The following is a 21,821-nucleotide window of genomic DNA, read 5'->3' as shown; positions in this document are numbered from 1 at the left end:
GTGTCAACCACAATGGTCACAATCCCAGCGTGGGCCTGCTCCTTTGTGATGCAATGACCCATGGTTCGCTCATTTCCATGGCTGCAAAACCCCACCCCAAGGCCCTCCCTTTCTATTCCCAAGGGCAGCCAGCCCTAAGCCCAGCCAGGCCAGGCCTGAGGGTTTCACACTGTCTAGGAAGTAGACCCTTTCCAAAGGTACTTTTCAAGGCCTTTATTTCTGTAATTCCCACTCAGTTCTGGGTTGCAGCTTGTTGGTGTGGGATTTGGTTTATTTCTCTTCACATCAAACTAAGTGGTGGGACACAAACAATGGCACCAGGCGGTGGAAGTAAAAGAAGCTCTGCACTCCCTACTAGAGGACCCCAGGATTCAGCTGGCCGAGAGCTGTAGGGAACAAATTGACCATCCAAACATTCCACTTTTGCTCTGCTTCTTTCTTCCAGGGGTTTATTTCCTGCTCTCTTATTGCAGAGACACTCAAATCCAAAATAAACAACGATCTGTTTCAAAACATTTCTGATCATGGCAGTTCTTGACAATTCAAAATTTTCTTAATGGAAATAGCGCAAGCAGGTAATTTTAAAATCCTCTCCAACAGAGAGGATACAACTAATCCTGCTTGATTTGGCAGAACAAAGCCTGAGCCGTGGATTCATGGGTCTGATCCCTTTTTCTGCATCCACCAAATCATTTCAAGTCTCATCTCTCCTATCTATTCAAAGAAGCTTTGCACTGTGCATTAGATGTCCCCATTGTTCAGTGTGCTGATATGATCAGTGTATTTGTAAGGTGTAAATTGGCCATGCAAAGTTCTCCTTTGTTGTGGCAGGGTTTATTCCAGCTTTCTTTCCTGCAGACACATTCAAACCCAGCATTACAAGGCATGCCTCAAAACAATCCTCAATTTGACTGGCCCTGAAAATTCAATAGCATACTCAGAATGTTTCCCTGTCCCCAGGGACAGGCTCCAAGGTCACACCAGGGAGAAAAGAGACCGAGGGGCTTCTCCTGCAGTGAGAGTTCCATGGAGCTTTGTCATTGGGTGAAAGTCAATGCCGGACGAGCCACCAAACTTTCCTCTGCAGCTGGAACTACTCTGTGATAGCTCCTGTTCTTCCCAAGAGAGAACCCGGCACCGTCTTGTAACGCATGTCGTGGGGGGATTTCCCTCCAGCATTTTGGGTCTTTGTTCCAGTGGGGGGACGGTGAGGCCTGACCGTTTGATATCTACAATTTACTGGTGTTTTTTCTTGCTTTTCAGGCATTCTGCTTGATAATAAACTGTTGGGTATTTTTCCACTTTCATCTATTACTATTAATTTCCCATTGCTGGAAGGGGATTGTTGGAACACTTTAGAAGAGATGACTTATTGCAGTGTCCTCTGGTAAGTTGTCTCAAACTGTGTGAGACAGATGGCCTCACATAGGAACATCCCCAAGGCTGCTGAGGGGAAGGCACAGAGGAAGACAAACCCAGTATTTCTGAGGGAAATTCCTCCACACCAAACCAACCTGAGTCATCAAACAGTAGACCGGATGTTTCAAGACATGGGCCAAAGAGGAAACCTTTCTTTGTGTTTGGTCAAGGCCAGGTTATGATCAAGGCAAAGGTGTGTCAGTGCACTTGGCTCCTTCTCTCCTCATTGTGTTCAGCACGCACAGGACCCAGAGGTCCTGCAGAAACCACCACAGCATTCAGTGGGAGCAAACTTGAGTTCAGTCCTCACACAGAGCTGTGGTGTCCAGCACTGCACCTCACGGGAACACAAAGGAACTGTTCCAGTTCTTTTAGGAGCTAAGGAGGTTGGGCCTTCAGATCAGCACCTTCCCAGCTCTTGATTTGCTGCCCTGGATAAGCTGCTGCTTGTGGCAACACTTGTTTCACAGCTGACAGCCCTGCTCTGCTGGCCAGCAGCCATTGCAGGAGCTTGTGCTAGTGACCTTGAACCTTTCAGATCTTCCCAAGGAAAGCTCAGGGCAGAACTCGTCAAAAGAGCATTGCATAGGCAATGCTTTTAACAAGAAATCTTTCCTCTGTGCTCCATGCCTTGCACAGTAAATATTTGAGGAAGCAAGTTTGGGGATTCAGAAATTCCTGAAATCAGCCAGTTTTCAACAGTGGAAAACAATTTTAGGATATGTAATCTCACTTGTATTCATTGTGCAGAAAAAGAGGAGCACTGCTTGTGAGCTGTGTGTCTAACCTATGTGACCTTGCCACCAAGAACTTAAAAAAGAGGGGAGAGATGGAATCAGTAGCAAAAGGATCTGCCTTGTGATTCTCCCACAGGCCTGAGGACATGGCCCACTTCCACTGGGCCATGGCCTTTTACCCTCTACCAAAACACGATGCTTCAGATTGTGGTGGTGAATCCCCCTGGCCTTGTCAGGCCACACGGTGATCTGAGAAATGCTTGTCAGGCCTCGGCCTTGCTGAACAGCAATTAAACCATTTCTGCCACGCTGTCCTTCTCTAAAAATAGAGAATGGGTTGGGATGTTTGGGCTCTGAGCAGAGCCAGCAGCCTGGCCTGGGCACAGGCCATGGTGGGACAGGGGGAACAGGAGCCTTCTGTGACTGACTGTGGCTCTCTGGTTTCCCTCCCCAGGCTGGCAGCACTTCACGCCATGGAAACAGCACCGCTTGGCCTGCCAGTCTGGGAGGGCTGGAGGGCAGCGGGTGCTCATTTGCTGTCAAAAATAAATAATTTGGTTGTTTTCACTGTCATCACTGGAGCGTTTCTTTCATCATCGGAGCGTTTCTTTCATCCTTTTCCAAGCTTTTGGCCTTCCTTCCTCCAGGGTAATCCTTTTGTGTCCTTTCTCAGCCAGAGGTAGCATTTGGCAGGGAGGTAAAGCAACGTGAAAAATACAGCAACAGCTCCTGTTGCAGGCCCCTGGACATGAACGCTGGCCCTTTTCTTTGGGAAACAAAACCCACCCCCCAGTTTCCTGATGTCAGTTTTCAGAAGGCATTTGGCACTCCCCGGGCAACTGGTGCTGGATGTGGTGGCAGGTTGGGTCTGGGACACATCCTGCGCCTTTCAGAATTTCAGGAGGCGCCGCCCACTCGCAGCCACAGGCCCCTGGACACAAATGCTGGCCCTTTTCCGTGTGAAAAAAACCTCATCCCCAGGATGTTGAGGTCAGTTTGGAGGCGGCATTTGGCACTCCGAGGGCAGCCTGAGTTCTTGGTGGTGGCTGCATTGGTCTAGGAGAAATCGTGCGCCGTTCAGAATTTTAGCAGGCAGAAGGCCCCTCGGGGCCAGAGGCCCCTGGGCGTGGCGCAGGCCCCTGGACAGGAATGCTGGCCCTTTTCCATGGGAAACAAAACTCAGCCCCCAAATTGCCTGATGTCAGTTTGCAGGAGGCATTTGCCACTGCCAGGACAGCCCAAGTTGTAGGTGGTGGCAGGTTGAGTCTGGGAGACATCCTGCGCCATCTGGAAGCTCAGGAGTGCACTTGGCTCCTTCTCTCCTCATTGTGCCCAGCACACACAGGAGCCCAGAGCTCCTGCAGAAACCACCACAGCACTCAGTGGGACCAGACTTGTGTTCAGTCCTCACATAGAGCTGTGGTGTCCAGCATCCACCTCACTGGAATGAAGAGCTGTTCCAGTTCTTTTAGGAGCTAAGGAGGTTGGGCCTTCAGAGCAGCACCTTCCCAGCTCTTGATTTGCTGCCGTGGGGAATCTGCTGCTTGTGGCAACACTTGTTTCACAGCTGACAGCCCTGCTCTGCTGGCCAGCAGCCATTGCAGGAGCTTGTGCTAGTGACCTTGAACCTTTCAGATCTTCCCAAGGAAAGCTCAGGGCAGAAGTTGTCAAAAGAGCATTGCATAGGCGATGCTTTTAACAAGAAATCTTTCCTCTGTGCTCCATGCCTTGCACAGTAAATATTTGAGGAAGCAAATTTGCTGCTCCAGAAATTCTTCAAAACAGTCAGTTAAACCATAACAGGACACGATTTTTGGATGTGACACAATTCTCACTTTAATGCATTGTGCAGGAAAAGAGGAGCACTGCTTGTGAGCTGTGTGTCTAACCTATGTGACCTTGCCACCAAGAATTTAGAAAAGAGGGGAGAGATGGAATCAGTAGCACAAGGATATCAGCCTTGTGATTCTGCCACAGGCCTGAGGACACGGCCCACTTCCACTGGGCCATGACTTTTTCACCTCCATCAAAACTTGATGCTTCAGATTGTGGTGGTGAATCCCCCTGGCCTTGTCAGGCCACACGGTGATCTGAGAAACGCTTGTCAGGCCTCGGCCTTGCTGAACAGCCCCTGGGCTCAGCTCCTCTGGAGCTTTTCAGAAAGGCTGAGTGCTCCCAGGAACTTGTGCTGTCTAACGAGCTCCTGGGGATTTCTGTGAACAGCCCTGGAAACCACTTTTGTTGTCTGAATGACCTGACATCCTTCTTCTCCCACTTTCAAAGACAGGCTGCTGACCCAAAGTGCGGCCATGATGGAGCATTTCACGACTGAGGCCCACTCTCTTGTGGCCCATGAACAGCGCTCCAAAAGGAGGCCCTTGGAGCTCTCCTGGACCACAGCGGCTGCCAGCAGCAACCTCCCTCTGAGTGGGGCCTCTCAGAGCCAGCGAGCTCTCAAGTTTGCTGCACTGGCCGGATGACTGATCAACAATGGATCCTGGGCCAATAGCCCCACTCCTGGAGGCTCCAGTTGAACTCCTCTTAAGCTTGAGTGCTGTTAAGCTTTTAGGCCGTATTCCCTTTTATCTTTGTCCTTTCTATCCCCTTCTCAAACACACCTAAACACAGGCACCCACACACACGTACACACACACAGATAGTTCACAGTACATTTCTCGATTGATTGCATTTTGTTTGTTGCTTTTTTTTCCTTGTTGTGCCTTAAGCAACTAGTAAGTAGGAGTGTGAATGCTGCCATCGAGTTTTGTTGAGCTGTTGCTCAATATTCAATCTGCTTTTTACTGAACTTTGCTGGAGAATTTTTAAGTAATAAGTAATCTCAGACACTTGTTCATACCAAGCCTTGGGAGTAGGAGGTGCAGGGTTGACACCGGAAAGCAGGAGAGTCATTCCAAAATGATGAGTTTAACTGTTTATTTCTATTGATTTCACTGTAATGAGCCAAGCCAAGCTTTTTCTTGGAGGCAGAATGTGTATGGGATGCACTACAGTATTATCCCGTAGCTGTGGTCTGAATGGCACCCCGGCTGGAGTGTAAAAAGATTTGAGGAACCCTTGTCACTTGTTGTTGGCCTCCAAGTCCACTCATCCTTCTGCAAACAAGTTGTAAACAACACAAGTTGAACTGCCGTCCTGGGTAAATATTCCTACAGATGATTTTTCCAAAGCAGTGCATCCTTTCCCACGTCCTCTTCCTACCTATGAAATTGTGACTGAAAACACTCATGAGCCAGATGTGTTTGAGGTTTGCAAAGGTGCAAAGCTTTGGGATTTGGGCCCACTCCTCTTGATTTCTTTGCTCAGGCCTTTTGTGAGCACAGAATACATCTACTTGAAAAACTTTTGACTATATGGGATCTTTCTGGTCCATTGTTCCCCAGACATGTCAACGGGTGGCCCTGTGGTAATGCCTTGGGCAGAGATTGGGATTCTGGCAAATAATGTCATTAGTGTCTCAGTTTCTGCATTTGCACGTTGCATTATAAAGGCACCTCACTCAAAGACAAGTGTCAGATACCCGACCTACCAGTAAATACAGCTACATGTACACACAGATCCTACAGACAGCTGACAGACATTAGAAATAGAAGGTCTAAAACCAGAAATGAAGACGCACCCTGAGCACACATGGAGATGAACAAGCACATACCTACTCTACACACCATGCATGAAGTAAGGGGAACAATTCAGAGCAATGTTCTCACCTCGCTGGTAACTGCCATGCAAATATCCCGAAGTCTAGAAAGCAGGACTGCTGAATGGGACTCGGCCAGCTGTTTGATGTTGAAGAGTGCCTTCTCCTTCAGCTCCCTGAAAGGCAAGTAGCAAAATGATTGCTATTTCTCTCCATCCAAGAACTAGGCAGCACGCTCTGAAATGACCAGGCTGGCAGCTCACCCAAAGCACGGGAGGTGCTTTTCAAGGAGCACTCAATGAAATCGTGGAATGCATAGCCACAGGATGGTGTGGCTGTCAAAAGCATACACAAATCCAAGAGGCAAAGAGAGGGGTTTCAGAGAGTCCATTTGTGGCCGTTTAAGAAGAGAGGCTTTCTGAAATTTCCGGCACATGGGGTCCCTCTGTCAGTGCTTCCTAGAAGCTGTGAGACCGGGCCATGCTGCTGTTTCTTGTCACCTCCCTGTACCTGTCCCTGAGACACAGTCCCATTGGGCTGTTACTGGGGCATTTTCCTTCTTTGTCAGCACCAGCAGGCAGTTCAGCAGTGAGAGCCTGCACTGGCACTCTGGAGCTGAGCTTCCCTCTTCAGTCTAGGCTTGTGTGTCACCCACTCCACCACACACATTCCCCAGAAAAGCAGCAGGATGTCCCAGAAGATTCCAGCTCTGGGCGAGAACTGTTGAAAATCTGGCTTTTCCCAAAACTCCCCTAGCTAAAATAACCCCACAACAGCAACATGTCCTTTAAAAGTTGCAAACAACTCCCTCCCCCACCACTTGCTTTCTGCAGGCCCTGAGCCAGAGGAAGGTCTGTGAGGCATCAGGGCTGCAGCACAGGGCTGGTGACCGATCCCACAGGCACCCCTGGGTGTCATCCACACCCTCCACAGCTGCAGAAGCTCTCTGCACCTCCCAGGGCAGCAAAGAGAAATGGGGAAGAGAAAGCAGAAGAGAAAGGGCAGAGCAAAGGCGACTGCACAGGGAGATGCATTGTGGCAGATTTTTCATGCTTAGCCCAGTGTGAATGGAGGCCTTATCCCTGTGTGAACGAAATATCCACCAGGGAGAGATCAAAAAGACACCAAAAAGAAAACCAATATCACCTAACTTTTGTAGGGTTATCACCTCTGGGCCCTCATCTGCTTGTGTATAATTTTGGGACACACCGTGAGTATTGGCAAAACATCTCAGGCCCATCTGAAGCAGTGAGAAGGAAAAAGTTGAATTCCAAAAGTGCAAGATTCCTAGAGGATTTTCTTTCCTTTTCCTTCTCTTCTGCCATGAGCCCTACAGGAGTAATGACAGGCTGAGGGACTTGAAAGCACAGCTCAGTCCATTGCTCAGAAAGAGGAACTCCCTGGAGCTGCTTCTGGGACTCCCATGCAGGAGGTGACAGGGAGACCCTGTCACCTGCCATTGCTGTCAGCAGTGGGAGAAGGGAGAAATTTTACTCAGTCCCACTGGGCCAGTGGCCCAAGGCAGCCAAATCTGTGCACTCAAAACTGCTGCCATCCTGCTTCTGCCCTTCAGTCAGCAAATCGTCTCGTTCCAGAGCTGTCTCTCTTCCCTCAAGATTTCCTTTGGAGCCCCATGGAGCAGCAGGTAAAGTGAAGAAACAGCCTGGACCTGCTGCAGCTGGAGCACTGCTGCAGAGCAAGGCCAAGAAAAGGCTGCTGTCAAATCTTTACCCTCTCACTGCTCTGCAGTGGTTTCACCAGTGCCCTTTGGCCCTCTGGGCTCTCTGGGCTCAGAGGCACTAGCAAGACACGCTTCTAACCTGCCTTAACGCTAAGAGGGACAGAGAGTGAACGGGGCCTTTCTTACCAGTCATCGCTGCCGAGCAAGGAGAGTGCCTTCAGCAAGGACTGCTGTGGGTCTGAAGAGGCTGTGTCCTTCTGCCCCTTCCCACGGAGCGGCTCCTTTCGGCGCTCAGCACCAGTGGCCGTCTGCGAGGTCACTGTAAGGAGAGGGTCGGCCATGGGCGCTGCAGCCCCGGGCAAGGCACCCCGCCATGGAGCGGCCTGCAGCCCCATCTGCCAGCCAGGCTTCCATGTGGCACACACTGGCACTGGGTCAGAGACTTCCCTGCTGTCTGGCTCCTGGGGCTCCTTGCTTTCTCCCAGCCTCCCCCAGCTGGGCACAGCTCCAGGCTAAACCTCACAATTGCCCCCACAGTGCCAGCTCCCAAGTGCCACAGCTGCCACAGCCAGCGGCAGGATCCTGCGGCCTCAGAGCTCCCACTCCCTGCCAGACAGTGCCAACAGCAGGACGGGCTACCCCAGGAGGGAACCCCTCAGGTGCCTCTCTTGTCTCAGTGCCCTGATTTCCCCCAGCCCTGAGGACAGGGGCACTCTGCAACTCCCTGAGGAGAGACCTGCAGCTGCCTCGTGAAGGCACTGAGCCAAGCCTGAGCAACCCAGCCCTGCTGGGCCTGGCTGAATCCCCACAGAGCAGCTACCAGGGAACAGCCATACCTGACCCTTCACACCTGACAGTGCCTCTGTTCCCAATGACTTCCAATATTCTAGACAGCAGGCAGCTGAGGGCACATACATTTTAGCCTACTATTGGGAAGGGAGTCGTTCATGGATTCTTTCCAAGCATCATGAACCTGTCCTCTTTCAGAGGTACACACTGGCTGTATTTCAGAGATGCTGAGGTGAATTGTATTTGCCATCTAATGGATGTGTTTGCCAACTCAGCAGTTTCTAAGCTTTCTCTTGTGGAAAAATGCAATATCCAGACTAGACAGTTGATGAGAAAGCCTTCCAAATGCACTCTGAGGATAAAAATATGCAAATACAGATGCACATTGTTGGCAGACACACTCTCTTGTTAATCAGTTGACTGGGTTTGCCTTAAAGGAATTTGTTGGTAAGGAAAAAATTTACAAGGTATGAGAAAAATCAGATGATAAATGCATTTCTTATGAAACCCCTTTCTCATCAAAAGCACTGTCAATCAAAAATGTCATGTTGTGCACTCAAAAGCTCATTTTCTAATGTGTAAATGAATACATTTGAGCTGTCTAAAATGATGGAGTATAAATATTGCACAGAATCTAGATGACCTGCTCTAGACTCTAGGGGTTTTGTGCTACCTTGCATGTTCTCACAAAGTATGGAGGAATCATAACATCAAAAAATATTCAGATGGGAGCTAATCTGGCTGTCACTGATGTAGCCCAGTCACTGACATCAGTGATGGCACTGCAGAAGTATGTAGACATGCACATCTAGATTCACTGTGAATGGAGAGCCACGTCAGGCTAGTTCTGGTCAATTCTGAGCATGGAAGCAGCATCACTAGAAAAGAGCATTCCAAGTATCATTCCTAGCTCCCTTCTTCTTTTTATCTCACTCTCCTTGGGATCAGAGCACAGGCGGACCAGCCACAAAAGAGAGACAAGAGCCACTAGGGACTACCTGCTGTGTATTTGCTGCAGGCAGCAAACGGCCTGGGGGCACCAGGCAGCCCCTCCTGCCTGTCATCTGCTACACACAGCCTTTACCATGACTTCATTCAGCTCAACTTTCCAATGGATCTCTAAGAACTGCACTTCTACCAACCTGGAGTAACTCAAAAGTAGATTTGCTGTTCATTCTCAGGACAGGCTCTGGACCCAAGATGCCAGCTGTGCTGGCTCAGGCAGGAGGCAGTTTGTGCTCCTTGTGCAAGGACAAACCCGTGCAGGAAAAAGCTGCCACGGAGCAGGCTTACCAGAGGAGTTGCGTGGGAAGCTGCCATCCCCATGGATGATGGGCTTATTGGGCAGTAAGGGCACGTTGTCCTGCTTCCTCAAGACTTTCTTCTTCAAGGCACTACCAGGGTGTTTTCTCTGCACTCTAGAAGCTGTGCCATTGACAGGCGGTAGGCTAAAGGCTGCAGGGACCAAAGAGGAGCTTGTAAGTGGAGGTTGCTGGATAAGGTGACGATGGAAAGGGCCAGGAAACTTGCTGGAGGTGGGTAACATCTCTTTGTTATCCCAAAGAACTCCAAGTATAACAATGATATACCACTTAATACCAAGTATAACACTAAGATGGGCCAATGATCAGAGAATCACAGAATCTGAGAAGAGTTTGGTTTGGAAGGCACCTTCAAGCGCCATTTAGTCCAACCCCTGTGAGCAGGGACATCTTCATCTCTGGTGTTTTCATTAGAAGGCACTGAATTTTGTTTCTTCCAGGTTGCAGCCTGGTTGAAAAGCATTCTTTTGGACTCAGCTTCCCTGGAGGCTGCTCTCCAGAAGAAAGTCTGAAGCCCCAGTGTACTTTGCAAGGCAGAATTTTCTACTCTGCAAGACTTTAGAGGTGAAGGTGGGAAGCTGATATATTCTGCTAGTGACTCAGTGAGGCCATGGGCAAGACACTTCATGCCTCTGTATTTTTCTTTGGGAAACAGAAATAAATCCTATGCAAGCTTCCACTCAGATGCAAGTCAAACAGACCCCCAGTCTGATTGCAGCAATGTGCAAAGGGCAAGCAAGTGGTCAAAAAGGACCACCACAAGTGTAGCCACCACTTACTTGCTTCAGCTGCATCCCCGGGCTCAACTGTGTCAGGAAGAAGCTGCAAGAAGCTTTCCTTTTGTCTACTTTTCTTCATCTCTTCCACCAAATGCTCCACGTCCTTCGGCTCTAAGTTCTCTTCAGCCAACTTCCACAAAGCAGCACGGATCTAGTTGCAATGCAAATACATCACAGACTGTGAGCAGAGACACACAAACCAGACACAACATCTCATCAGGAGCACAGAGTCCAGAGAGTGCCATAGGCTTTACTGTAGCTCCATATGCATTCCAATAGTTTCAGAGGAATGTCTCCTGTCCTCAGCTTGGCAATTACACACAGTGAGGTGGAACACTTCAGTACCACAACCTTCTACTGCTGCAACTGCAACCTATGTCAGGAAGCCCTGCTTGAAGCATGAAAGTCAGAGGAATGCCCCAAGACAGAGGAAGAGCTCACATGGCCAGTGAGCAGGCAGTTCAGTTCCTACAGGCCATGGCAGGAGAATAAAAGAGGTGAAGATTATGATTTTCAGTGACATTTTGGGCCAAGTACTAAATAGCCACTGGAAAGGAAGTCTGCTCATCCCTGTCCTCATCCCTTACATTTCCAAAGACGTCCCTCAGCTCTTTGTCACTGGTAAGACCAGGACTGGTGGGATGATCCATCTCCTTGGCCTGGCTCAGTGGGAGGCCTGGTAAAGGAAGCAAAGGTTCTTGTAAATCTCTGGCAAACTTCAAGCCCCCAAAAATGCCGTGCTGGGCAACAGGCCAGACAGCTTCCAGATTGCAGAGCTCCCATAAGACGCAGTGACTGGGATGGAGAGCAGCAAGGTCCATATGCCTCGACCCTCTCCCAAGGGATGGGCTACTGGCAGCAGCCATGACATTACTCTGTTGGCCAGCAGACTGAAACCTGCTGCATGATGAAGGCCACAGCCCCTGGATGCTGGAGAGCCTCTGTGTTTGATAGAGAAGGGCAGAGATGGAGATTGCTCTTGACAGAGATTCTTATCTGCCCTTATTCCTGCTGATTCTAGTAAACATCTTCTTTCTGGGTCCTGAAAGAAGCCCCGTGTTCTAAATCCTGCATGCCTTTAGATCAACATATTCTTCCCTTTGTTGGAATATTGTAGAGGACATTCAAAGAAAAGCTTAGTATTGAGGGAGTGTTACCCAAATGTGAACTGTGTTCTTAACACTAGATCATGCATTTCCCCCAAGGATTTTCATTCTAACTGTATGAGATGCACCCTCTGTTTCCTCTCCCTGCCCCACAGCTGAGCAGCCCTACAGCTCCATGGGGCACTGGGAGCAGCACAGCTCATTGTAGGGGCCACATGCTGGGCACAGCTGTTCCCTGGGAATGTGCACAGGCTCTCCAGGCTGGCACAAGACCCTTCCTCCCACCAGAGAAGGGCCCAGCTCCCCCCTTACCTCTGTGTGAGGCTGAGCCATGCTCAGCCTTCACCTTGTCCTCCCTGGCAGTGACCCTGGGGCCAGCGCTGCTCCGCAGCTCCTGGGCCAAGGCCCCCTGAGCCGGCCGGGAGCCGAGACCTCCATTCCCAGGGGCAGCCTTCGGCACATAGGTCTCCAAGCCAAACAGGTCTGCCAGTTTGCTTGGGAACAGAGGCATCCCAGGTCCTATCTTGCACCAAGAGCTCTTTCCCTTCTTCCTCTGGGCTTTTGTTGTAGGCTCAGAAGAAGCTGTAATTCAGGTACAAGAGAAGAAGCCAGTTAATTGAACTCATGCCTTTACAATCAACCCATCTAATGGGTGAGGAATTCAAAGCATATTTTAGTTACTGAAAAGATTGCTTGGTTTATTATTTTTCATGAAACTAGCATCTGTTTAATTTCTCTGAACAATATGGAGCTGGCAAGCCAGGAGAGATGGGTTCTACTCCTTTATGTGTTGCCTGTTGCCTCCCCACTACTACAGGATCCCTTTCCTTCCAAACAGTTGGAAATTCACAGTGGTCTCTAGAATGGGATTCTGTCTAGGAAGTAATTGTTTTTGAAAGTAGTTTTCAAGACCTCTGTTTCTCTAGGTCCCACTCAATCCTAGGCTGGGTTTTGCACTTTTGGGAATTTTCTATTACTCTTTCCAACAAAGGAAGTGCTGGGACACAAACAATGCACTAGGTGTTAGACGGAAAAGAAGCTTTGCTTTCTCCTTTAGATGTGCCCAGTATTCAGCGAGGCAGTGTTTGTAGGGAACAAAGCAGTCATCCAAATGTTCCACTTTTGCTCTACTTATGGGTTCCAGGGCTTTATTCCCTGCTTTCTTTTCAGCTGAGACACCCAAACCCAACATAAACATGACCGGCCACAAAATATTTCTGATCTTGGCTAATACTGTCAATTCAAAATTTTCTCAGTGGAAAGACTAGAGGGCAGGTCATTCTGAAACACTCTCCAAGAGAGCTGTTAGAACTAAGAGAACTAATTCTTTACATGGTTTCACAGAGGATAAAATCATATGGCAGCCAAGCAGTACAAGTGTCTTAAGACTGGGTTTCTTCACCCCTTAGAATGCTGGGGTCAGTAAGAAAAGTGAGGCCGGTAAAGTTTAATGAGATAGGTAATTTCTAGTCCAGAATGAATCCAGCAAAAACATCACCTTACTTACTAAGCAGTATTACACCCTAGCTGCATTAGGCATTCCAGATACATATCAGGCATTAAGGAGTCATTCCAAAGCGGCTATGCCCAGGATATGGCAGAACTAACCCTGAGAAAAGGGACATGGGGGTCTGATCCCTTTTTCTGCATCAGCCGAATTATTTCTTCAAGTCTCACCTCTCCTATCATTACACACTCAGAGATGGCAAAGGAACAACAACAGTGTCATTGAGGCTTTCATCTTGACAGCATTGGCTGACCCAGATGCACCAGAGGCCGCAGTTTGTCTGGCACAGTGCTGCTTGTCAAGGATCAGGCAAGGCAGGGAGGGAGGACAAGGCAGAAGGCATCTCCTCCGCCAGCCTCAGCCTGCAACACTGACACAGGCAGAGAGAGCCAGGGAAGAGATGTGACATCGTGAACCTGCCCTAGGTGGCTTTCGGCTTGTGCTGTCAGGGGATGTCAAACTCAGACCCTGCATAGGCTGCATCCATTTGGCAGTCTCCTTCCCCTCACTGGAAAATTCCAAAGGACTTTCCATCATAGGAGGTTTCCCTGTTTCTACCAGGGCAAAACCAGGCAATGTCCATGAATCTCCTTCAGATCTCAAAGGCTTCAGCTCAGAAACTGCCCCAAGGAAAGGTTTTCTCCCCCAAGGGCGGGAGGAAGGAGTTGGAACATTTCTTGTATCTTGCTAAATGCCTTCTTTTTCCCTACTGATTGTGACACTAGAAAGGCTGCAGGGACATAAAAGCCATGATCAGGATGGAGAGGAATGTTTCCTTTTCCTGCGCTGCATTTCTAGGGCCCCAAGGTACCACCCAACACTTCACACTGAAGGAATTTTCACTGCACGAGCAGAGCACACTCCCAATGAGTGGGCTGTGGGAGAGTCCACTGAGCCCATCAAGGAATTGAAATTAATTGTAAAAACTTTTGGAAAGAATAGGTTTTAACCAAGTTTTCCAAATGTCATTCCTGAGTCAAGGCTAGAATGGTCATTTTAGGACAGACATCTCCTGTACCTACCTGCATCCTGAGAGATCTTGTCTTGGCCTCTGCTGTTGGATCTTGTCCTTGAGAAAATGGAGGACAAAAGAACAAATGAGGAGGTAGAAAGAGAAGGGATGGAATGGGTGCATCATGAAAGGAGGCAAACCTGCTTAGCATGGTCACTCTGGTGAAGGAGGAAATGCAACACATCAACACAACAAAACGCAAAACTGATTAATTGTTTTTAGGCTTTCGGTTGCTGGAGTCACACAGAGCTGGCCAAGCTTTGGCTGAAACGCAGCAGTCATTCTTTAACTTGCATCACAACTCCCCAGCTCTGCTGCCTCTCCTTGTGGAGCCAAGTGGCTCCAACAGCCTCTCTGAAGCAGCAAGAGCTGCTGAGCTGAGACACGAGTCTGTATGCAGGGCAGCTACTTTTGTACTGCTGCCAAAGCTTGACTTTGCCTGCTCGTGCCTTTCTCTGATGACAGCCTTGTGTTACATGTGGTCAGAGCACTGCTGTCTCCTGAGAATGATCTTACACCTCCTGGCTCTTTCCAGAACAAAATGGCTTTTTCCAACTCGGCTGCTAGGGAAGGATATTCAGATTGCACTTTAAAAGCCCTACTGAAGAGTTTCAATTGGAATGAGACTGCTATGACTCCGTGTTTAGTGTTGCCATTGGGATAAGAATGACAGCTACATTTTCTCACACATATCCAAGCCAATAACTTTCCATCAGATACAGTCCTGTGCCTCTTCTCTAGCACCTTGCCCTCTTTGATTTGAAGGCCAGAACAAATATTAAATATCAGTCGATTATACATCTATACCCCAACATTTATTGGGGATCTCATTTCACAGTGGAGGCCCAGGTACAGTGAATTTACTCCTGATGATTGCAGAAGCAACACCTGAATTTGCAGACACGTCTCCAGTAGGCAATATTTGCCCAAACATATTCTCCTGGTTCCAGAAGTTGACAGTCAAGGATCACAGCATTCAAAGATCTGCAGGATCCAGACCCGTGCAATACAGTTGCCAAGTGACACCACAACCGTTACAGAGGGAAGCAATAGCCAAGTCCAGCAGAGGACCCATCTTGAGGTGCTTTCAAGCCCTGTCTCCTCTTCCTCACCAGCACCTCTTCTCTTGGGGCATATGGTGTTGGGTTTGACATTGTAAAGGATCATCATGGATGGGCAAAATGGTGAATACACAGAGGTTTGCCTACGTACATCGGACAGCTGACTGTGCAAAAAACCTCATGAGCCGGGAAGAGTGAGGTGAGCAGCGCACTGGAGCAGAAGGCACCTTGGCTTACCTCATCTCCTGGGACTCCTGGAAATCCAGCTGTGGAGAGCTTGGCAGGGACCCTGCAGCACTGTCAACAGGGGGACTTCCTGCCTTGCGTATAGGGGGGATCAAAGGCAGTCCCAATGACCCCTTCTTCATGTCCCCACCGATGGAATACAGCATACTCTGGAAAGAGCAGAACACGGTGCTCAGATCAAGCATCCAGTCTGGCCCCCATTCCTGCCTCAAGACACTTCACCATGCATTTGATTGGGACCTGGCAGGAAAGGTCAGACTTAGGGAGCATCTTGGACTAGGAGAGGGAAAGGTGACCTAGGAAAGGGGAGTGGTGAGGGAGAAACCATGTCCCAGATTTGCCACCTCTCCCCTTGTGGTCAGTTTTCTGCAAGTGTGGCTGCATTCCCAGCAGGCATCCACGTACTTCCTATCAGGAGTGCCACTGCCTCCACTGGCCTTTTGGATGGCATGGGAGTGGGTTTAGATCACTATTCTCTCCCTGCCCCTTAAGTGCCTAACCGCCAGTGCTGATCTCCAGCCAATTCCCACAAAGCCATTCTGCAGGATGTCAAAACCTGCTTTTCTCAAGCCCCTCATTTCTTCTGCTGCTGCCCTTCCCTCCTACAGTTCCCCAGCAGCCTTTGAGCCCAGAGGCTGCTGAGCTCTGGGGATGCTTGCTGCTCTCCAGCTCCCACACTTCCATCATCTCAGGCTCAGTGGCATTTAGGAAGTTCAGCAGAGCTCCCCGCCCTGCTGCTCTCTGCAAGGTCTCTGCCTGCCCAAGTTCCTCCAGGGCCCCCATGCCATGGCCCGGAAGGGGGGTGGAGGCAGCGGGGGCAGTTGCACACCCTTCCTTCATATCCCATTATTTCTGGCAGAGCTAAAGAGCTGAATCTGGACCTGTTCAAACTTCACTGACAGTGTCAGTTTGTGTCAGTGATACTTTGGGCCCTATCTCAGCAAAGCTGAAATCAAGTACCCAAGTTTTTGATTGGACTTTTTTTTCCAAAGCGGTCGTTCATCTGCCTCTTCCTTCAGCTCACCTCAAACCCAGAAAAAGTGCAGGTCCTGGCCCTGCTGCAAAGGCAATTGTGGGTCTGGGCTCTGGGCTGCTCTCCCCATGGCCACCTCCCACCCCTTCCCTTTGGACAAAGCCATGCCAGAGCACACAGCTGCCCAGAAGCTGATGAAGTCTAGAAATAGCAGCAGAGACAGCTGTACAGAGGGTGTGGTTCTCAGAACTCAAAAGCTGAGACAACCTGGAACTGACTTTGCTGGACTGCCTGTTCCAGCAAACACCTTTTTCCTTCCAAATCAGACACAGCTGACAGAAAACACCACCAAGACCTAGAGATGGTTCACAGATACCCATAGTTTCCTAAATCTAGAAGGATAGTTTCTCCAGCTTGGACAAATGTAGCTGCTCTGACTGCTTGTTGGTGTTTTCTCAGCCATAAGACAGAAGAGGAGCCATGACAGGGCCCAGAAACCATTCAAAGACCTCTCCTGCTATTGATCTTCGCTGAGGATGTGAAGTCTGCACTACACATCCATTGCAAAGACAGCCTGAAGCACAGTGTCCAGCTGAGCTTTTCCTCAATTCAGCTGCTTCCCTAGGATCACGCCACAGGAAAAGGTCCCCAAGCTCAGCCTACAGCAAATAAACTGAAAATCTACTGCACAGGTCAGAGCTTGATCTCCTTACCTCATAACTTTTTCCTTCTGAACTCTGCTCCTGGTGTTTTCTACTCTCACCATCATAGCCAGTGACATTTTTCTTGTTCTCTTTCTCCATGCTGTACATTTCATTTGTGTTAGAAGTAGAGCTGCCCCGGATGGGAGGCAACGGCTTGGAGGGAAGCAGCGAAGAGGGACGTGGCCGGAAAGACTTGGAAGAAATGAACCTAATCTCGCCTGCAAAGTGGAAGAATTTTCATTGCACCACCAGAGCACACTCCCAGTGAGCGGGCTGTGGGAGAGTCCACTGAGCCCATCAAGGAATTGAAATTAATTTAAAGCAATTTTGAAAAGAATGGGTTTTAACCAAGTTTTCCAAATGTCACCTCTGAGTCAAGATGACAACTGTCATTTTAGGACAGATATCTCCTGTTCCTACCTGCATCTTCAGAGTTCCTGTCTTTGATTCTGCTGCTGGATCTTTGCCTTCAAAAGAATGGAGGACAAAAGAACATATGAGGAGGTAGAAAGAGAAGGGACGGAATGGGCGCATCATGAATGGAGGCAAACCTACTTAGTATGTTCACTCTGGTGAAGGAGGAAATGCAACACATCAACACAACAAAATGCAAAGCTGATTAATTGTCTTTAGGCTTTCTGTTGCTGGAGTCACACAGAGCTGGCCCAGCTCTGGCTGAAACACAGCAGTCATTCTTCAACTTGCATCACAACTCCCCAGCTCTGCTGCCTCTCCTTGTGGAGCCAAGTGGCTCCAACAGCCTCTCTGAAGCAGCAAGAGCTGCTGAGCTGAGACACGAGTCTGTATGCAGGGCAGCTACTTTTGTACTGCTGCCAAAGCTTGACTTTGCCTGCTCGTGCCTTACTCTGATGACAGCCTTGTGTTACATGTGGTCAGAGCACTGCTGTCTCCTGAGAATGATCTTACACCTCCTGGCTCTTTCCAGAACAAAATGGCTTTTTCCAACTCAGCTTCTAGGGAAGGATATTCAGATTGCACTTTAAAAACCCTACTGAATATTTTCAATTGCAATGATACTGCTGTGACTCTGTCTATTGCTATCATTGGGATAAACTTGATAGCTACATTTTCTCACACATATCCAAGCCAATAACGTTCCATCAGGTACAGTCCTACGCCTCTTCTCTAGCAACTTGCCCTCTTAAATTTTAAGCCCAGACCTAATCATCAAAAATTGATTGGATTATACATCTATAGCTCAAAATTTTTCTGGATCTCATTCCACACTGGAGGCACTGGCATGGAGCAATAATACCAGATGATTACTTTGGGATCCAATTGCTTCCAAAGAGTTTGCAACTCATTGTAGTCTCCAGAATTTGACAGTTACACTTTGGAAGTAAATGCTTTCGAATCCTATTTTTCATGGTCATTGTTTTTGTAACACCTACTCGGTTCTGGGTTGGGTTTTGTTGGTTGGATAAATTTCTCTTCACAACAAAGGAAGTGCTTGCACATGAACTCTTCCACGCCATGTCAAAAGGAAAAGAACAGGACTGCAATTTGCAGACATGTCTCCAGTAGGCAATATTTGCCCAAGCATATTCTCCTGGTTCCAGAAGTTGACAGTCAAGGATCACAGCATTCAAAGATCTGCAGGATCCAGACCCGTGCAATACAGTTGCCAAGTGACACCACAACCGTTACAGAGGGAAGCAATAGCCAAGTCCAGCAGAGGACCTATCTTGAGGTGCTTTCAAGCCCTGTCTCCTCTTCCTCACCAGCACCTCTGCTCTTGGGGCATATGGTGTTGGGTTTGACATTGTAATGGATCATCATGGATGGGCAAAATGGTGAATACACAGAGGTTTGCCTACGTACATCGGACAGCTGATGGTGGAAAATGACCACGCAAGATGGGAAGAGAGAGATGAACAGCACACTGGAGCAGCAGACACATTGGCTTACCTCATCTCCTGGGACTCCTGGAAATCCAGCTGCGGAGAGCTTGGCTGGGACCCTGCAGCACTGTCAACAGGGGGACTTCCTGCCTTGCGTATAGGGGGGATCAAAGGCAGTCCCAATGACCCCTTCTTCATATCCCCACCAATGGAATACAGCAAGGAAGCCTGGAAAGAGCAGAACACTGTGCTCGGATCAAGCATCCAACCTTGTCCCCATTCTTGCCTCAAGACATTTAGATATGCCCTCAACTGGGACCTGGCAGGAAAAGTCAAACTGATTGTGGAGCTTGGACTGGGATGGGGAATGGAAAGGGAGGTGGTGAGGGAGAGACCATGTCCCAGATTTGCCACCTCTCCCCTTGTGCTCACTTCTCTGCAAGTGCAGCTGCATTCCCAGCAGGCACCCACATGTTGGGCATCCAGATGTTCTGGGCTGACACTGCCTCCACTGGACTTTGGATGGCATGGGAGTGAGTTTAGATCTCTATTCTCTCCCTGCCCCTAAAGGTACCTAACCATAACGGCTGATCTCCAGCCAATTCCCACAAAGCCATTCTGCAGGATGTCAAAACCTGCTTTTCTCAAGCCCCTCATTTCTTCTGCTGCTGCCCTTCCCTCCTACAGTTCCCCAGCAGCCTTTGAGCCCAGATGCTGCTGAGCTCTCGGGATGCTTGCTGCTCTCCAGCTCCCACACTTCCATCATCTCAGGCTCAGTGGCATTTAGGAAGTTCAGCAGAGCTCCCTGCCCTGCTGCTCTCTGCAAGGTCTCTGCCTGCCCAAGTTCCTCCAGGGCCCCCATGCCATTGCCCGTAAGGGGGCTGGAGGCAGTGGGGGCAGATGCACACCCTACCTTTATATCCCATTATTTCTGGCAGAGCTAAAGAGCTGAATCTGGACCTGTTCAAACTGCAGTGAACTTCATGTTCCTGACATGGAAAAGTTCTCACAGTTCTGTCTACAGCACATAAAGGGAAAGTTTACAAAGGACTTAGCTTGGTCTCCTTACCTTATGTCCTTTACCCTCTGAACTCAGCTCCTGTATTTTTATCCTGTCCTCATCACGGCCGCTGCCATTTTTCCCATTCTCCTGCTCTCTGCTGCATATTTGTCTTGGCATGGTGGAAGGAGAGCTCTTTTGGATGGGAGGCAATGGCTTGGAGGGAAGGAGCATAGAGGGATTTGCATGGGAAAACCTCCTGGCAAGAGGATAGCCAGTCAGGCCTGCAAAGGGGAGACACAAAATGTAACAGAGGCCGCAATGCAAACCTAAAGCATCTACAGCTCCATATTTCATGGGACACACTTCCTGGAAACTTCTAAATAGCTGCACAGGAAAACATTCTCCCGTCGGCAGACAGTTGAGGCAGGCCAAGGGAAAGCCCTGAATCACTTCCACAGAGCTACCACAGGAAGAGCCTGGCTCTCTGGGCTGCCCCAGGTCAGCAGGGAGCCCAGAGCCCTGTGCTTTCCAGGAATGGCTCAGCTGCACATGCACCCTCCTGCTCCTCTCCCTGCCTCACAGCTGAGCAGCCCTACAACTCCACGGGGCACTGGGAGCAGCACAGCTCATTGCAGGGGACACATGCAGGGCACAACTGTTCCCTGGGAATGTGCACAGGTTCTCCAGGCTGGCACAAGACCCCTCCTCCCACCAGAGATGGGCCCAGCTCCCACCTCACCTCTATGTGAGGCTAAACCATGCTCACAAGGGAAGAAGCGAGTTAGGTGAACCCCCACCTTTATCATCAACACATCTAATGGGTGTGCCACTCAAGGGGAATAATTTTTAAGTACTGAGAAAATTTATTTGGTTTTCTTTTTCATGGAACTAGCTGAGGTTTAATTCCCCTCCAACACTGTTGAGTTAGCAAGTCTGGAGGGAAAGGTGGAAGGCTCCAATGATATGAGGGGAAGAAAGATTCCTTCTTTGAGGCTGGCCTTCTGGAAATCTCCAGGAAAGACCCACACAGCTGTGACTGCTAGTTCTGCAAACCACAAAGACCTCTCAGCAAGCAGGCAGGCCTTATTGGTGTTTCTATAGCACCGTAATACCATCCTCAGGGTTGGACCTGATCAGCAAGCAGAGGAAGAATGGGAAATTTATCTGTTGTGAGACCCAACACTGAGGGCAAAGAAAGAAACAGGATTTGCATCTCATGACCCTGTCCAATTTGTGGTCAGCTGTGGCCACAGTCCCTGTCCTGGCTGACAGTATGACCGACTTGGCTACTGTCAAAAAGGAGAAAGCAGAGTAAACTAATGAGAGAATGTTGTGATGCCATGGGTGTCCTTGCAGGATCATCTGTAGCTGTCAGCCACCTACTCTGACACAGAGCCAGCACTGGCTGGACCAGTTTTCCCTGAAATCTGGTGGGATTCTTTTCCATTTGGCTTCAGCCTTTCAGCTCCTTTCTATCCTCACCTTTTCCTTCAGTGGTCTTTCCTTTTACAGTAGAATCCATCTTCAAACCCGTGCTTCTGTCTCGCGACAGGAGCTTGGTACCCAGCCTTAGAACAAGGTTGGGTGACTCCAATCGCCAGCGCTCGGCACAGAGAGGCAGAGCCAGACGCGTCTCCTGCCGCTGTGGCTGTGTCAACCACAACCGTCACAATCCCAGCGTGGGCCTGCCCCTTTGTGATGCAATGACCCATGGTTTGCTCATTTCCATGGCTGCAAAACCCCACCCCAAGGCCCTCCCTTTCTATTCCCACGGGCATCCAGCCCTAAGCCCAGCCAGGCCAGGCCTGAGGGTTTCACACTGTCTAGGAAGTAGACCCTTTCCAAAGCTACTTTTCAAGGCCTTTATTTCTGTAATTCCCACTCAGTTCTGGGTTGCAGCTTGTTGGTGTGGGATTTTCTTTATTTCTCTTCACATCAAACTAAGTGGTGGGACACAAACAATGG

The 21,821-nt window shown here is 49.3% G+C and overlaps 2 protein-coding genes and 1 long non-coding RNA gene across 5 annotated transcripts in view; 1 reads left to right on the top strand and 2 right to left on the bottom strand.

The window, feature by feature from the left end:
* Window positions 1–21,484, bottom strand: part of LOC128785187 (TOG array regulator of axonemal microtubules protein 2-like) — an 82,349-nt gene extending 60,865 nt beyond the window's left edge. Inside the window, exons 1-5 of one of the 2 annotated variants that reach the window (XM_053937477.1) lie at window positions 21,339–21,484; window positions 19,923–20,137; window positions 18,921–19,081; window positions 17,412–17,458; window positions 17,001–17,209 (exon numbers count right to left, since the gene is read on the bottom strand). In XM_053937477.1, the coding sequence (XP_053793452.1) occupies window positions 17,001–17,209; window positions 17,412–17,458; window positions 18,921–19,081; window positions 19,923–20,137; window positions 21,339–21,378 (672 nt within the window). In that variant the 5' untranslated portion in view covers window positions 21,379–21,484. The remainder of the gene's footprint in view (window positions 1–17,000; window positions 17,210–17,411; window positions 17,459–18,920; window positions 19,082–19,922; window positions 20,138–21,338) is intronic. The other variant, XM_053937478.1, reaches the window with a different exon arrangement.
* Window positions 123–5,011, top strand: LOC128785189 (uncharacterized). 2 transcript variants are annotated; one of them, XR_008429792.1, is made up of 3 exons: window positions 123–197; window positions 1,264–1,387; window positions 4,440–5,011. It is a non-coding gene; the product is annotated as an uncharacterized LOC128785189 (long non-coding RNA). The 2 variants fall into 2 exon arrangements; XR_008429793.1 differs by lacking the exon at window positions 4,440–5,011 and adding an exon at window positions 2,611–2,695.
* LOC128785188 (TOG array regulator of axonemal microtubules protein 2-like) lies at window positions 5,849–8,172 on the bottom strand. Its single transcript, XM_053937481.1, has 2 exons — window positions 7,679–8,172; window positions 5,849–5,987 (listed from the first exon to the last, which is right to left on the bottom strand). The coding sequence occupies exons 1-2, from the start codon at window positions 7,885–7,887 to the stop codon at window positions 5,864–5,866; spliced, it is 333 nt and encodes a 110-aa protein (XP_053793456.1). The 5' UTR covers window positions 7,888–8,172; the 3' UTR covers window positions 5,849–5,863.
* Window positions 21,485–21,821: the final 337 nt, after the last annotated feature.

The sequence above is a fragment of the Vidua chalybeata genome, chromosome 3 (genome assembly GCF_026979565.1).
Source record: "Vidua chalybeata isolate OUT-0048 chromosome 3, bVidCha1 merged haplotype, whole genome shotgun sequence".
In the NCBI taxonomy this organism is placed as follows: Eukaryota; Metazoa; Chordata; class Aves; order Passeriformes; family Viduidae; genus Vidua; species Vidua chalybeata.
The sequence above is the reverse complement of the archived record's forward strand: the minus strand, read 5'-3'. Positions and strand labels throughout refer to the sequence as shown.

Excerpts from the sequence above, each read along its gene's own strand:
- LOC128785188 (XM_053937481.1), bottom strand. The coding sequence starts at position 7,887 with ATGGGGCTGCAGGCCGCTCCATGGCGGGGTGCCTTGCCCGGGGCTGCA. Across the intron at positions 5,988-7,678 it reads TTGCTCGGCAGCGATGACTG|GGAGCTGAAGGAGAAGGCAC; the intron begins GTAAGAAAGGCC and ends CTTGCCTTTCAG.